This window comes from Rhineura floridana, chromosome 14 (genome assembly GCF_030035675.1).
Source record: "Rhineura floridana isolate rRhiFlo1 chromosome 14, rRhiFlo1.hap2, whole genome shotgun sequence".
Taxonomy (NCBI): Eukaryota; Metazoa; Chordata; class Lepidosauria; order Squamata; family Rhineuridae; genus Rhineura; species Rhineura floridana.
The window spans coordinates 2,513,871-2,529,130 of record NC_084493.1 but is presented as its reverse complement, the minus strand read 5'-3'; the positions used below and the strand labels follow the sequence as shown (position 1 = coordinate 2,529,130).

At 42.4% G+C, this 15,260-nt stretch overlaps 1 protein-coding gene across 4 annotated transcripts in view; it reads left to right on the top strand.

The window, feature by feature from the left end:
- IQCH (IQ motif containing H) overlaps positions 1-14,889 on the top strand; it is a 94,139-nt gene extending 79,250 nt beyond the window's left edge. For all 4 annotated transcript variants that reach the window (XM_061595910.1, XM_061595909.1, XM_061595908.1 and 1 more), the window contains 6 exons: positions 4,130-4,297; positions 10,575-10,697; positions 11,293-11,354; positions 12,008-12,116; positions 14,024-14,127; positions 14,651-14,889. In XM_061595910.1, the coding sequence (XP_061451894.1) occupies positions 4,130-4,297; positions 10,575-10,697; positions 11,293-11,354; positions 12,008-12,116; positions 14,024-14,127; position 14,651 (567 nt within the window). In that variant the 3' untranslated portion in view covers positions 14,652-14,889. The remainder of the gene's footprint in view (positions 1-4,129; positions 4,298-10,574; positions 10,698-11,292; positions 11,355-12,007; positions 12,117-14,023; positions 14,128-14,650) is intronic.
- Positions 14,890-15,260: the final 371 nt, after the last annotated feature.

Genomic DNA, 15,260 nt, shown 5'->3' with positions numbered 1-15,260 from the left:
TAGCAAACAGTGGCAAACTCTGAAGGAAGATAGCGTAGACTCACAAGGTGTCCCTGTCCTCACTGGACCCTTATCACTGCATGCACTGTTTAAAAAAGGGGGCGGTGATTTATGGTTTTATCTTAAAAGGGATTTCTAATCAAATAGACAGACCTGGAAGCTCATACAGCATGCAAAACCAGGGTCATGAATATGCTTTCACTTCTTCTCAGAGCAAAGTTTGAGGGTGTGGGCAAAGATGGAAATAAAGAATTGTAATTGGTAAATTTTCCCACTGAATTTTACCGAAGAATACTGGCCATCAGCATCCAATTTGCATTTTCCTCCATGCAGTGGGAAATATTTAAGTTGACAAATAGGATATTTAACAGCGCAACAGATACTTGGCAGTTCGTTATTAACAACTGTTACTGACGTGATTTATTTGCTGTTATAAAAAGGGCATTATTTTGTGAATATGATTCAGAAATTAGCTCCAGTTTAGCAAGAGGCCTTGACTGCCTGACCTCTTAATAGCCTTATAATGATGCCATTTACCATTCAGTGGTTTATTCAAGTCACTCTGTGCAAGATTTGTTTTAAAGGACTGATGTTCACAGATCAGGCTGGTGCATGGATGGCTCACAGCAGGGAGAACCCTGGGAGCATGTATGTTGGCAGGGCTGCCCGCAATAATAGAAGAGTTAGGAACCGACGGGTGTATGGTGGGAGTACCTTTCTACAGCTCCCTTTGCAAACCTTCTCTAGTCGTCGTCTTCTACCATTTGCCCCCAAAGTATCCATGCTTTGCCTATATAAGCCTAGTTAGAAGAAAAAGACTTCTGGTTCTGGAAGAGTACTTTGTGATCCTCAGTGGCGTAATAGACAAAAGGTCAGAAACAGAAGCCTGCAGCCCAAGAATTGGATGGTTAGATCAAAGTGCCTGTTACCCCTTTGCCCTTGCTGCCCGCCTTGGTCTATGCTACCGCCCTCCCAGTCTCCTTGCCCGATATTCCCATCTCGCCCAAAGTGCACAACCAGACTGATCTTTGACTACCATAAAGAAGACAGACTGTTTGTTAACATTCTGTGACGGTCTTCAGGAAAGGGTATGTCACAGCTCCTTCCTGTGGGTCCTGGCATGCCCTTTCTTCCTTCTCACCTGTCAACGTTTGATGAGTTTTGCATGCAGAAGGTCCCAGGTTCAATCCCTGGCATTCCGGGGTAGGGCTGGGAGTTTCCCCTGCTGGAAACCCCGAAGAGTCACCTGTCAGACAGTACTGAGCTAGATGGACCAATAGAGGCAGCTTCCTGTATCCTTGTGAGTCTTTTCCTTAAATCCCTTCACTGGCTTACGTTCCTGTCCACTCCCAGATCAAAATCTTCATGGCCTTCTGTTCTCTCCCCAGCCCCCAAATCTCTTATATCTAAGCACATCCCTTCTTGTGACTTTTCCTTATCCAGCTCCGCCACCATAAGGTGTCCAAGGGGCCCTGTTCTGCTTCCTGAAATGACTCCACCCATTCTCCCTTGCTGCCCTGTAGGCCTGGAATTGCCTCCCAGAACACCCTCCCTCCCTTCCTCCACATCTGTCCTCAAAGCTGACCTTTTTCTAGGATGTCTCTGAAGCACACATGTAGTCAGTAACAATACCAGAACGTAACTAAGCGAAAGTACATGCACTGAAATCATTGTGTGTTCTTCCCATGTGTTGCCCTGCATCCATTCCCCCTCCCCTCCTGTTTTTTTTCTGCGTCTGTTTTAGATTGTAAGTCCCTTGGGGCTGAGACCTGTCAGACCTGTTCTTTATAAAGTGCCATATACGTAGATGGTGCTATATAAATAAGTAAATAAAAATACCTTGCTTTTCCCCAGGATATGTCCCTCTTGCATAATCCTATCTGTCATACCCATTTTTTTAAATGCTTCCCTTACTCCCAAATGTATATCTGAAATCAGAGTAGCCTTTTTTGTAAATTGTCTTATACAAGTTTTCCTCCGTTGCACAGCCCTATGCAATTGTAGAATTGAGCTACGGCTTGTATCCCAAAGCTCTCTCTAGGGTGCCTTTGCTTCAGAGTTCCTAAAATGCAACTGTAAATACATAGTTTTACAGTCTACCTTCCAGGACTGTAAATGTTTTGGGTTTTTGTGCCTGGTGCATTAGACTCTTGCTAGTGGAGTTGACCATATATGTGCTCACAAGCAAGCACTTTGCTTCACGTTTACACACCACTGCTGTTTTAAACAGCAGCAGTGCACTCCTTGTTCATCTTTGAATACATGAGACCACTGCCTTGCCAAAGCTGAGCAGGTCTGGGTCTCGTCACTGCCTGGATGGGAGACTGCCTAGGAACACATGTACGGTGCTTTGGGCTCCATGACACACGAAACGTAGGATATATTTTTTAAAAAACCCAGAATGAATAATTGTATAGTTGTGTTCCATTGAGAGAGCCAGTGTGGTGTAGTGGTTAAGGTGTTGGACCATGACCTGGGAGACCAGGGTTCGAATCCCCACACAGCCTTGAAGCTCAGTGGGTGACCTTGGGCAGTCACTGCCTCTCAGCCTCAGAGGGAGGCCATGGCAAACCCCCTCTGAATACCGCCTACCATGAAAACCCTATTCATAGAGTCGCCATCAGTAGGGATCGACTTGAAGGCAGCCCATTTCCATTGTGTTCCACTGAGTGGTCCTTCCTCCGTCCCTCACTGCCTCCAGTTTACATAAATATTTGGTTTTATGGGTGCTGATTCTACCTTCTGCAGCTCCCAATGGCCAGTTCAGAAAAAGGAAGGGGGGGGTCCTATCCAAGGAGGCATGGCAGTGGGGAGGAAAGCAGATTCACCCCTGCTTAGCTTCAGCATTGTTGTTGCTCCATCAGCTACTCCCAGACCTTTATCTGGGCCTGAAGAATGTTCTGTTAGATGACTTGTTGGCAAAACACATCCTAAGACGGAGCTTTGGGTATAACAGACGCTGTTGGAGGTCACTGAATCATAGGGTCGTCATAATCGACTTGAAGGCACATAACAACAACAACAATAACATTTATAGACTTGCATAGCAGTCTGTTTCACTGCTGGCAACTGAATTTGGTTACTTTCTACAACTGTTTTTTTATGTATTGATGGTCACATCTTTCCTTGGTGCTCTGTTTACAAATGATCTCCAAGTGACTCAGAAGTTATAATTATACTCGTAATAAGTAAGTTATCAAAACAGAACCAAGTTACATGTGAAGGCTGCAATACAAACCCCTGGCCAGCAGCGGTGGAACTTGATGGAGTGGCGTAGCCACTGCCGCATCCAGAGCCCTGCCACTCATGCTGGGTGGAAATGGGCAGGGAAAAAATGCCTCTTTGCTGCGCCAACTCCCAGGCTGGTGCAGTAAAGTGGCCCAGATCGAGCTCATGGTCATTGTGCCCAGTGGACCCTGTGCCATCCCACCCCTGCTTCTGCTAGTGGGGATACCCGGGGCGCTCCTTGCCTGTGGGTTCCCCCATCAGCAGTGAAAAGCCATAGTTCAGTGGCAGAGCATCTGCCTTGCATGGAGAAGGTGCCAGGTTCAATCCCTGGCATCTCCAGGTAGGGCTCCTACTGGAAACCCTGGAGAGCCACTGCCAGTCAGGGTGGACAATACTGAGCTGGATGGACCATGGTTTGACACGGTATAAAGCTGCTTCCTACATTCCTGTTTTCCTGGAGGCTAGCAGGGCTGGGTGGAGGCACGCCTTCACATCCAAATCTCCTCCAGCATGGCAAATTGGCAGTTTGGATTGCTGTGTCAGTTATAGCAGCCATCCTCGACCTGTTGGCCTTCAGCTCCCATTAACCAGTACGGCAAATAGTCAGGGGTGGTGGGAGCTGAGTCCAAAGCATCTGGGGGGCACCATCTTGGGCAGATTTGTAGGGAGGAGGGAATACTAATATGAGACAAGCTTACAAACAGGTGTGCAATTCCAGAATAATTGGTTGATCGTATTGACTTGCAGTTAACATAAAGTATGCCCATTTTAAGTTTAAAACAGGGATGTCTGTTTCTGAGCCTGGAAAGAGAGGTGTCTATTGTGCAGTTAATTGGCAGAAGGGAAACTCTTCTTCCTTTGCATAACTTTTCTCTTCCTTTCCTTTTTCTGCTGTGTTTAGCTATGGGCAATAGACCTGGATCTGCACTATAGTGATCATCTGGCCCTGACACAGGTATTGCTGTATGTAACTAATGGAACGCTGGATTGCAGATTAAGCCGCTTTGAAGTCCAGCTCATTCCAAGCAAACCAGTAGGCCGCCATTCCCAGAAGGAAGAGCCCCAAACTGTAAGTGGTGAATTCTTCAGACTGTTAAATGAATAACCCCAATAGCCTCTTATAAGCCCTTGTGTTGGCAGATAATTGCTTGGGAGCGAGAGCAGTGTTGGCTGCCCCTCTGTTTTGTTGCATTGATGTTCTGAGCCATCTTGCAACATTCTGCCGGTGGAGTCAGGTGGGTCAGTTCTGCTTCGTTTGTTTGTAGAAATATTTCTGTACCACCATAATCATAACGTCTCAAGGTGGTGTACACTGTTAAAACATAAACACACACACACACATATATATATATTAAAAAATAAGATAATCATTAAGGTGATTGGCTAATCAGAGATTAAATGCAGATGTACTGCCTGCAAGTCGATTCCGACTTATGGCGACCCTATGAAGAGGGTTTTCATGAGGCTGAGAGGCAGTGACTGGCCCAAGGTCACCCAGTGAATTTCATGGCTGTGTGGGGATTTGAACCCTGGACTCGCAGGTCGTAGTCCGACACCTTAACTACTAGATTAAATAGCTGCAAATCCCTGACAGCACAAAAAATTCTTCAAGAGATGCCTGAAAGTCAAAAGCGAGGAGGGTGCCTGCCGAATATCTGTTGGAAGAGTGTTCCACAACATGGGACCAGCAACACTAAATCCCCGATTTCTACTGGAGGCCAGTTAGGCCTCTGAAACATGGAGGACAACTAACAGCACTCCTTTGAATGATCTCATTGATGGAGTTGGGATACAGTTGTTGGGAGCAAGTCTTGTGGCACTTTAAATTTTATTATGGTATAAGCTTTAATGGGCTAGAGTCCACTTCATCAGATCTATGTCTAGTCCCTGAGAGGTGGGCTATAGCCATCTCTTTCAAATATTCTTCACTGGATTTGGTTTCCAGAACCTTTCCCATCCTGGTTGCCATTCTCTGGACCCGCTCCAGTTTGTCTATGTCATTCCATGATACCTGGAACTGGAAACAGTACTCCAGACATAGTCTGACCAATGCAGAACAGTCTGACCAGTGGAACTTCTTGTGATCTGGATTCTACGGGTAGTATAAGTTAAAGTCACTTTGTGGTATTCTTGTTCTGTTGGTGAATATTTTTGTCCCTGTGAAACGCACAAGAGAATGTAAAAGCAGGTGGCTAGAAACTTTGTTGCAATATGTTGTGCTACAAGTTTCCACTAGAGTAACTGTTGCATTGGTTTCCTCTTCTGTTGCAACATTAAAAAAACCTTCACCTGTCTGCTAGGGCATGTGCCCTTGCACTAGTGGACACAGAATGTTGGATACCACCCTATGCTTCTGCAACCAGAGACTGCATTCTGCACTACATGGCTGGCTCATGTTCATCTGGGGACCCAAGGGTAAAGAAAGGTGCTCTAAGACACCTCTATCCTTTTCACAGGTACTACTGCCAGGCCAGTCTCCCCTGCCTTTGATTTTTTTGTACTTAAATGTAAACTTAAAAATCTTGTTAATTTCAACTAAGGGTTCTGGCCTGCCAATATCGTTTTAAATCTTGATTCTGCCTTCTACTGTGTTACCTTGCCCCTCCTGGTTTTGCATCCTCTGCAGATTTGATAAGTATACCCTCTACGCCCTCATCCAAGTCTTATATTAAAATGCTGAACAGCACAGGCTATAAGATAAAGAACCCTGTGGCTTTCCACTGAAGACTTCCTTCCAGGTTAATACAAAGCTATTAATGAGTACTTGTTGGGTATGGTTGCACAACCAGCTGTAGATCCACCTAAAGGATTTATCCAGACTATATTTTACCATGTAGTCAACAGGGATCTCATGGGAGATCTTGCCACATGTATTGCTGGAATAAAAAAATATTCTATATCCATGGTGTTCCTGTGATCTGCCAAACTAGTAACAAACCAAAAAAGGTAATAAGGTTGCTCTGGCATGACTTTTTATTATTATTATTATTATTATTATTATTTGGCATGACTTATTCTTGAGAAACCCATGCTGGCCCCTAATAATCAGTACATTGTTTTCTAGATACTCACGGACCAACCACTTAATAATCTGTTCTAGAATTTTGTCCAGTATCAGTGTGAGGCTGCTGGCTCTGTAGTTTCCTAGATGTGGAAGAGCAATGCTTGTACATCTCCAGTCTTCCGGCACCTCATCTGTTCTTGAAGAATTTTCAAAGATTGTAGACAGTGACTCTGACATAACACCTGCAGTTCCCATCACCTGCCCTGGAGACTTGAATTCATTTAAAGTGTTCTCAGACTATCTTGTTTTCTACCCTGGACTGCACTGCATGCCATTGCTCTTCTCACTTACCACCTTTGCTTTTTTATCAATGCATAACTCCAGTGATAGAAGTGGTAACTTGCTATCCACCGAAAAATTAACTCTGAGATCTCTTTTAATAACCTGCCTGCAAAAAATAAAAACAAAACTCTTCCATTTTTATGCATGATCAGAATGGTCCAGAAACTTCTTCTTGTCCATCTACAGATAGCGATTTTTTTGCCATTTCAAAAAGTGTCAGAGCTTTGTAATTTAGAGGTTAATGAGCTTCTGATCTATTGTTCTTGTCAAGCCACTACTTTGAGTTGGAGAGGAGTAAATTAGATATGATTAGTCCCAGTAGTACATGTTTTAGAATTGAAAAGTAATCAAGTAGCAACTTTTTAATTAAAATTCTGTCAGGATTAACGTAAGTTTGTCACTTCCAGACTATAACACTCCCTTTTTATTCCTTCAAATCTTGCTTACCTAGCAGTCAGTGGCAACAAAAAGAGGACTAGTGTGTCAGAGGTATCTTTTAAAGAACCCAGAGAAATAAACAGAAGACAAATCTTTTTACAGCACATGATCTGTAATGAATGATTAAGTAAAAACACTTTATGTGAAATTATGATGTTAATAATGCTTCCATCCCTGCGAATTTATTACACATTCACCAGGCTGCTCGCTTTGATTTTGATAAAATGGAGCAGTGACGGAGTGCGAGTGATGATTTTTATTTTTAGAATTCTCCTTTGCAAGAGCAAATTTCCTAGATACTGCTGCTACTGTAATTATGTACAAAACCAATCACTCATTATACTTAGGATACATTATCTTCGAGACAGATGAGGCTAAATAAGCAAGACATTAATAATTCATCCGGCAGTTCATTATGCATGTGTTTGCCTGCTTTGTAGCTGAAATAAGCACCTCATCAAACTGATGCCTGCGCTTAAACAATAGTTCTGTGTTATTGCCGCCACATTCAAGTTTACGCTTGTTAAACTGCTACTTGGATTATTTTATCAAGCATTCATTTATTTTATTTGTGGCCTTCTGTTGCCAAAAGAAATTTCTGAAAGCTTTGGATACCTGACCTGACAGTGGATACTCTTAGTTCTCTAAGTATCCTAAACCAAGACTGGATTACCCAAATGCTAAGTAATATTCAGGGTAGGACCCCAGCCAGATTCTGACCCCTGGTGCTCCCAGTTTCTGCCCATGTGTATCTTTATAATATTGCACATGTGAGCACAGGTCTGCATGCAGTGTAACATTAAGAATTATGGCAGGTTAGGGAACCGAGTGCCACTGTGAAAAGCAATTGCAAGCAACAAATAATGGCTCCCAGAGTAGTAGATTGGAGAGGTAGAGAGCCTGGCCTGCTGGTCACCACAATTTTCTTGCTTTAGGTTTGAGGGTCAGACTGGAACCTCTCTGAACTCTTAGATCAGTAATTAACATTCTAACATAACCAAAATAAGTTTGAACAGAACATCAAGAAGACTATTATTAAGAAGGAACATGCACTCAAATTCTAGCAAGCTTCCCCGACTGCTTGTGCATATTACTACATGAACCTCACTGAAATTAAACTGTTTGGTGAATTGGCTCTGGAAAGACTTGGCAAATACCAAATATAGTGGCTGAACCCTCGTGGTCCTTCTGCCACCAATTTCTGCCAGGAAGGAAACACAGTTTTGCTTGCACACTGTTATTTACCTCATTATTTAAGTTGTCCAATCAATAGCACTTTGCTAAGAAATAAAAGGTGAGAAAACACACCTTGCAAAAATTCTGTATTGATTTGAACATTTTGCTTTAAGTTCCAGCCAGTGTCACACTGTTAAGAGTTCCTAAGTTCCAAGATCATGATTATAACATACATTCCAGAAAAATTAAATGAAGAACCATTTATGTAATGTTTCATGTTCATGCACCTAAAGGCAGAGCTTGGAAACGTTACTTTTTTTGAACTACAACTCCCATCAGCCCAGTCCAGTGGCCATGCTGGCTGGGGCTGATGGGAGTTGTAGTTCAAAAAAGTAACTTTTCTAAGCTCTGCCTAAAGGGATCACTTAAAATATGCAAAAGATTGGATCAGAAGAAGCCCTAGTGAGACAAAAGCAAAATCATAAAGAAAGCCCACATTTTTATTATAATCATAATTATGGCAGCATTTGCCAGCTTGGTGCCCTCCACGTGTTTTGGACTACAACTCTCATCAGCCCTACCCAGCATGGCATATAATATTGGAGCACGCCTTCCCTTGACTACTCCAGACAGAAATGTAAAGATACATAGGGAGCTGGATCTCTCTTGAATTTTCAAACAGCATTTTATTTGCTTCAAATACGTAAGTGTTTGAACAAAGGAATAATATTGAGCTGTTTATATTTGCCTGGTGGGTTTGATGCTTTCAGGTAATATTGTAACATATTTTCAAATTTATTTTTGCCACTCCAGTGGCTGGATGCTTTCTGTTTTAAGCTGTGTACACACAGCCTGTTGCTTCAGTGTAACAACTGTTTAATGAGTCACCTACCTAATTTTTATTTTGTTTTAGTAATATCCGTTTGTAATGTTAATGAAGTTTTGTTTACTTCAGGCACATGCATATATTTTATGTAATAATTTTAATTGTAGCTTTTGCATTTTTATGACAGTTTTTAATGATTTGTATTTTGTTTTATTTTGCTATGACCTATGAACTAACACGTTAAACTAAGTAACTGCTTAATGTACCCTGGCTCCTCAATTGGTCTCCCTGATGACCAGATCAGCCCAGATAATTCTGTTGGAAATGGAAATGAGACTGGAAATCCCCACAGTTCGCATGCTCGTCTGAGGTCAGGAACAGGAATCACATGAGTGAATATGAGCAGTATTTGTTATGGTCGTTTTTTTAATGTTCCCCTTCCATTGAAATTACATGAGGTCTGGCCATAGTGGATAGTGAGACGACTACCATTTTTTTTGCGGAAGCCAAACTGTAGTGGAATAGGAAGAGTGTTGATTGTGCTGAACCCAGTAAGGGATCGAACTCACTCCCTGCCCATGTCCCTTCCTCAGACACAATGGTGTCCCCAGCCAACCCCCACCTTGGTGCCTGTAGAGGCCCTAGACCTTCCCAAGTTTTAGTTTTACCATTTTTAAGGTGTAGGACTACGACCTGGGAGACCAGGGTTCAAATCCCCACATAGCCATGAAGCTCACTTGGTGACCTTGGGCCAGTCACTGCCTCTCAGCCTCATGAAAACCCTCTTCATAGGGTCGCCATAAGTCGGAATTGACTTGAAGGCAGTATATTTTTTTCAAGTATATGAAATGAATTCTCCTTGGTAAGTGGCCCTGGGAGGGCTTTGTACTGAAAGGCAGCATACAAGCACCTAGAATAAATAAATAAAACAATGATCCGTGGTTGTGTTACCAAACATCGTTAAAGAACCACGGCTGTCAATAGCTGCTAGCCACAATGGCTTTGTTCTGCCTCCACTGTTGGAGGCAGTATGCCCCTGAATGCCACTTGCTGGGAGTCACAAGTGGGGAATCTGGGCTCTGTTGCACTCAGACCTGCTTGCAGGCTTCCCCAGAAGCATCTAGTTAACCACTGCCAAAACAGGATGCTGGACTAGGTGGGCCTTTGGCCTGATCCAACAGGCTCTTTTTAAGGTCATACTTTTACATTGGTTCACGTGGCTATAAAGTGAGTTGCAAAGGATAAAAATGTGCTTCTTTTAGGAGCAAAATATTGCAGGATTTATACTTAAAAAAAAAAAACCCTCAAGATTTAGCCACACATTTGTAAATGTGCTCCGTCTTGATTCTTGAAGCAGGAATATGTTTGTCCATGCATCTGTAGCCTGATGCCGTCCATATGCTTTGAACTGCATCTCCTGACAGCTCCACCCAGTGGAGCCATTCATATGCTGGGGTTGATGGGAGATGCAATTCAAAACATCTAGAGGGCACTAAATCAGGGAAGGTTGTGTTGGTGCTTCAGAAAAATAATTGTTTTTTGCTTCTGCTTTTTTGTCAGCCTTCTGTAGTCAACCGCTATGTTGTCATGAGCAATTCCATCATGCATGGCAACTTTTCCCTCATCTACTATAATGTTTTCCTTCAGATGTGCAAGGCTCATGGCATTGGATATGATGTCCAGGTAGGAAGATCATGTGCTTTATATTTAAATGGAATAAAGATAGGAAAAAACCTTGGGAAGAGGAACAGCATGCAGGAACATTAAATGACAGAAAAGTGGGTATCCCTAAAAGTTTGGTCCTTGTAATTCTCTCACATAATCCTGTAATCCATGAAAATATTTCTATGAATTTTGTGATTCTAACACAGATTATCATGTCACTAGCCACATCTCAAAGCCTAAAAACCCATTTTCAGATTAAAATCTCTGATTTCAAACATGTGTTGATACTTGCAAAAGCAGATGCCTTGTTGCAATGACAGCCAGCATGTGGGCTTAAGGGGGTGGGGCACATAGATCAGCAAGCATGTTTTCCATACAGTACTCAGGATTGGTAGCTCTCTTTATATTGCTGACAGCCTATTTTTAATATCATCCAAGAAGCAAAAATCTCTTGGGCCTGGTCTTAAAGAAACCATCTCTCTCTGTAGTTCTGATGATCCCCCACATAATATGGTCTACTATCTAATTTTGTAAGAGGAGTAGTTGTTGTTTTTATTGTTATATAACCTCTAGACACTATGCAAATTCTAACACCTTTCCCCCTACTCAACAGCAAAGAGAAGGGACAGTTTTTACCCTGTTTGAAGACCAGAAGAGGCTCAAATTTGGAATGTTGTAAGTGTGCAAGAGAGAATTCTAAGACTGGAAACATCTTGAAGATCCTCTAGTTTAACAACTCTACTCCCCTTAAGGGTTAGTCTCCCATACCCAAACACTCCTGAGAGAGTAGCTCATTCACAGATGCACAAGGCCCTGGGTAAGACACAAACTGGTGCAAGAACCAGAGATGTTCTAAGAACAGTCCACTCAAAAAGATGCACTTGTGTTGCTGTTCAGCACAGAGCAAGCAGCATGTCCTGTTTTACCCAAGTCCCATTGAAACAGTTCAACCCATATTTGTTACAATGGGACTTAAAAAGGATGTGCTTCCAGTAGAGTGCTCTGATATAAGTAATACAGTGATGTTTTCATACCAGTGGTGATATCTGGCCACATATTTGAAGCCCAAAGTGAAAAGGCTTGGAGTGACTCAACCTCTTGCTCTCCTCTGCTGCTTGATTAATAAAAATTATTTATTACACAAATCCTTTCTACTGACAAGTTAAAATGGAGCCTCATCTTTCATATCTCCCCGAAGATTGCCGTCTTATGAGATTGAAAATACTCATTAAATTCCACAGGCTGACAGGCCCAAATGAGAGGCCGATTGTTTTTAAGCATGCGAATGGAATCATTGGTAAAGTCATTTGTTTGGATATCATTAACAGAACAATTGGAGAACATCTCCAGGGGGTCCTCATGACCTTTGCTCAGCAACTCTTCATCATCTATCAAGAATTATCAGCACCTAATATGCATGCCGAGACCAATTTTAAGGTGAGGTGTTAATTAACTAACGATCTCAGTTAAATTTCTGTTCAAGGACAGAAAACACCTCATGCTTATTATAAACAACTGCTAAGCCATCCTGGGTTCTTTCCTTAGCAGTACATGTTTTACAGTGTGCAGGTCAATATTGTAGGATTCCCAGTCAGTTAAATTTAATTTTTTAGAAGTGGTAAAACATAGATTTGCTTGAGCTGGGAGCCGCTGGTATACTTGAAAGGATTCTGCAAGGGGAATTAAGTTTTTATCTTAAATTTATCCTTTGTTGAAGTTGCTAATTGATGAGGCAGAAAAGTCTTCAGGCTCTCCTCCCTGAAGTCTAATTTTACTGTTTTATAAAAGTAACCCTTGAGATATATTAAAGCACACACATACATACATAAAAAAGTTGCACGAAGTAATTAAGCTTGATTATTTTCTGATATCTGTTGATGGGCTATATCTTGTAAACCCAGCAGTGGCAGCTGCATTCTCTCTGTCAGGTACTGTGGATCTCAAAGCATGGGTCCATGAATAGAATTTGGAGGGTCTTTCTCCAAGGACCACCAGGCCAGACAAGAGACCTCGATTTTATTGCAATCTGTGGTAGCTGTAGTCTCTGCCAGGTCCAGCATCATCACCTGGCACACTTGGGCGCAGCTGTCAGGACTCACACACCCCAGCAGGGCCCACCACCAAGACTGACACCTACTCTGCTGAGGTCCCTGTAACATCAGCTCCCTGCCCAGCATTGCCTCCAGTGCCCACCACGACCTGAGCCCCTTGCTGGCACTGCAGTTGCAGAACAGGCAGTCCCGAACACTCTTTCTGTGGATAAGATCACCTTATGCCAGATGCTGGTGCTTTTGGGATAGGAGCCAATTAGCTTCTTAGCTCCAATCAGCACTGAGTGGCTGCCATGTTATATTTCCCAGAATGCAGTGTTAGGTATTGCATTTTGGAAGCTATAACATGGTGGTTGCTTGGTTCCCATCCCTACAGCACTATTGCCACCAGATAAGCCCATTCGGGGAGGGGTTGAGAGACTGGCAAATACAGTGATGCCAGGAAGCCATATGATGGCAGACACCAGCGGCCAGAGAGGAGTCTTGACTGGAGTGATGGTCCAAGTCAGCACCAGCGGGAACCATCAGTGGCTGAGGGCTTATTCAAGCCTGGTGTTGGCCACGGTATCTGCTGTCAGAGAATCTCATACGTCCAGACTGGAAATGCTTAACAACATTCCCCCTAACCATTTCAATCATCAAGGGGAAACGACCTGCCTTATTAAGGAGAGGTTTCAGGGTACCCCCACTCCTAACAGATGCACCACACCTGCCACAAAAGAAATCTACACTGAAGCTCCATAGCAATGTCAAAATGATTGGTTGAGCCTTTAAAAATATTACAGTACTTCAGAGGAGTCAAGAAGGCTCATTAGTGTTTGATGCAATGCACATTGATGGGGAATCTGTGGTCTTGCAGATGTTACTGGATTACAACTCCCATCATCCCTTACAATTGGCCTTCTCAGCTTGGGCTGATGGGAGTTGGGAGTCCAACAACAGCTACAGGGCCACAGATTACCCATGTCTGCCATAGCAAGTAGCATCAGGCTGGTGGTAGTAAAACAACTCTGTTACTTTGGGTCCTCACTACTTGAGCCTTACTAGTTACCTGCAGGTCCTGACTACGTCACCCTTAGTATGAATGTGATTTGACCCTGTTGTTTCAGCTCAGTGTTAACACACAAGATTTTAGCTACTAGTCCGAACAAGCCACCGGTCAAATTTGGCAATTGGTTGGGCCAATCCTGAAAAGAGTTACTGTTCCTGTGAGTTCCTCATACTACTGATGCAATTGGGAGCAGCGAGTATAAACAACTGTTCCACTCCTTGAAGCATTTGATTCTGTTATAGGGAGCCGTTGAAGATATTGAAAGAATCCTGGGAGTTACAGAACAAAACAAGTTAAAATTTGAAGAAGAAAAGGAGGCCTCAAAAGCGCGAACTTCCACAAAATAGTTAGTAAACATTAAAAATAATATTTCTTCATCTTTATCCTCATGCCTCTGCAGGAAATAAATCGTTCATTCTTATTCCTGCATTGAACAGCGGGGTTGGACTTGATGGCCTTATAGGCCCCTTCCAATTCTACTTTTCTATGATTCTAAATACCTTCATCAGTCACTTTGTGCTCACACCAGAGCTTACAAGCTCTGCCAGGATGGGACTGGCTGTTTACCTCTCAGATTCATGGTAAATTTCTTCTTTAGAGCCACAACAGAAAAAAAATGTTTTGTATTAGATTATGTCACTTAGAAAGCTTGGGTCGGGGGAGAGTGAGAAATGTCCCAAGCACAATCTGTGGAAGGCAATGTATATAATTCAAGTACTTTAGAAACAAATAGTAAAATGTTAGTTAGTAGCAAGTCTCTTCCCACTCTTGTCTTTAGTGTAGGATGGTACTGAATGCAGGAAAAGCAGACTTTAAAAAAAAATCCTTGAAAATGGTTTTGTTATGTTATCGTTTATTTCTCCTTGTAGGTTAAACACTATTCCACATGTCATGGCCTTCTCATTGTGCATCTTTAAATTCATTAAAGTTCCAGTGCTAAAGTACTCCACACTCCAAAAAACATTCCTGCTACAACAACTGTGCTTGGGATCTTTGAAAACATAACATAGATTAGCCGAACATACGCAGATGTCAACAGTGTATCCCAACTCACAGAAATTTCCTTCCTCGAAATTGTATCAGATGTTTATTTTCCTCATTGTGGCTTAGAGGAGTATTGATTTATTCTTCCAATAAAATACAATGTATTCATTTTAAAAATATTTTTGGCCTTTTTATTTGTTTTTGTGTGTGTAGTCTCAGGTGTGAATACATGAGCACTAAATTCAAGGTTTTCCCATACAGGAATACATATAGGAAACTTTCCCAACAGAATGCAGGATATATTGGATGTTCCATTTCCTTAAGAACTAGAGCATGTTTGTATGTAAACAAAGTCCATGGATGGGATGCTCCTCCTGTAACAGATCACATATACGTGTATTCATATTGCATTTCACAAGTTTTTCTGGGTTTCAGAAGAAAAAGGTTCTGGAACCGAGCTGTGGTGCACATTAAAGCCTAGTGATATTATCTGTA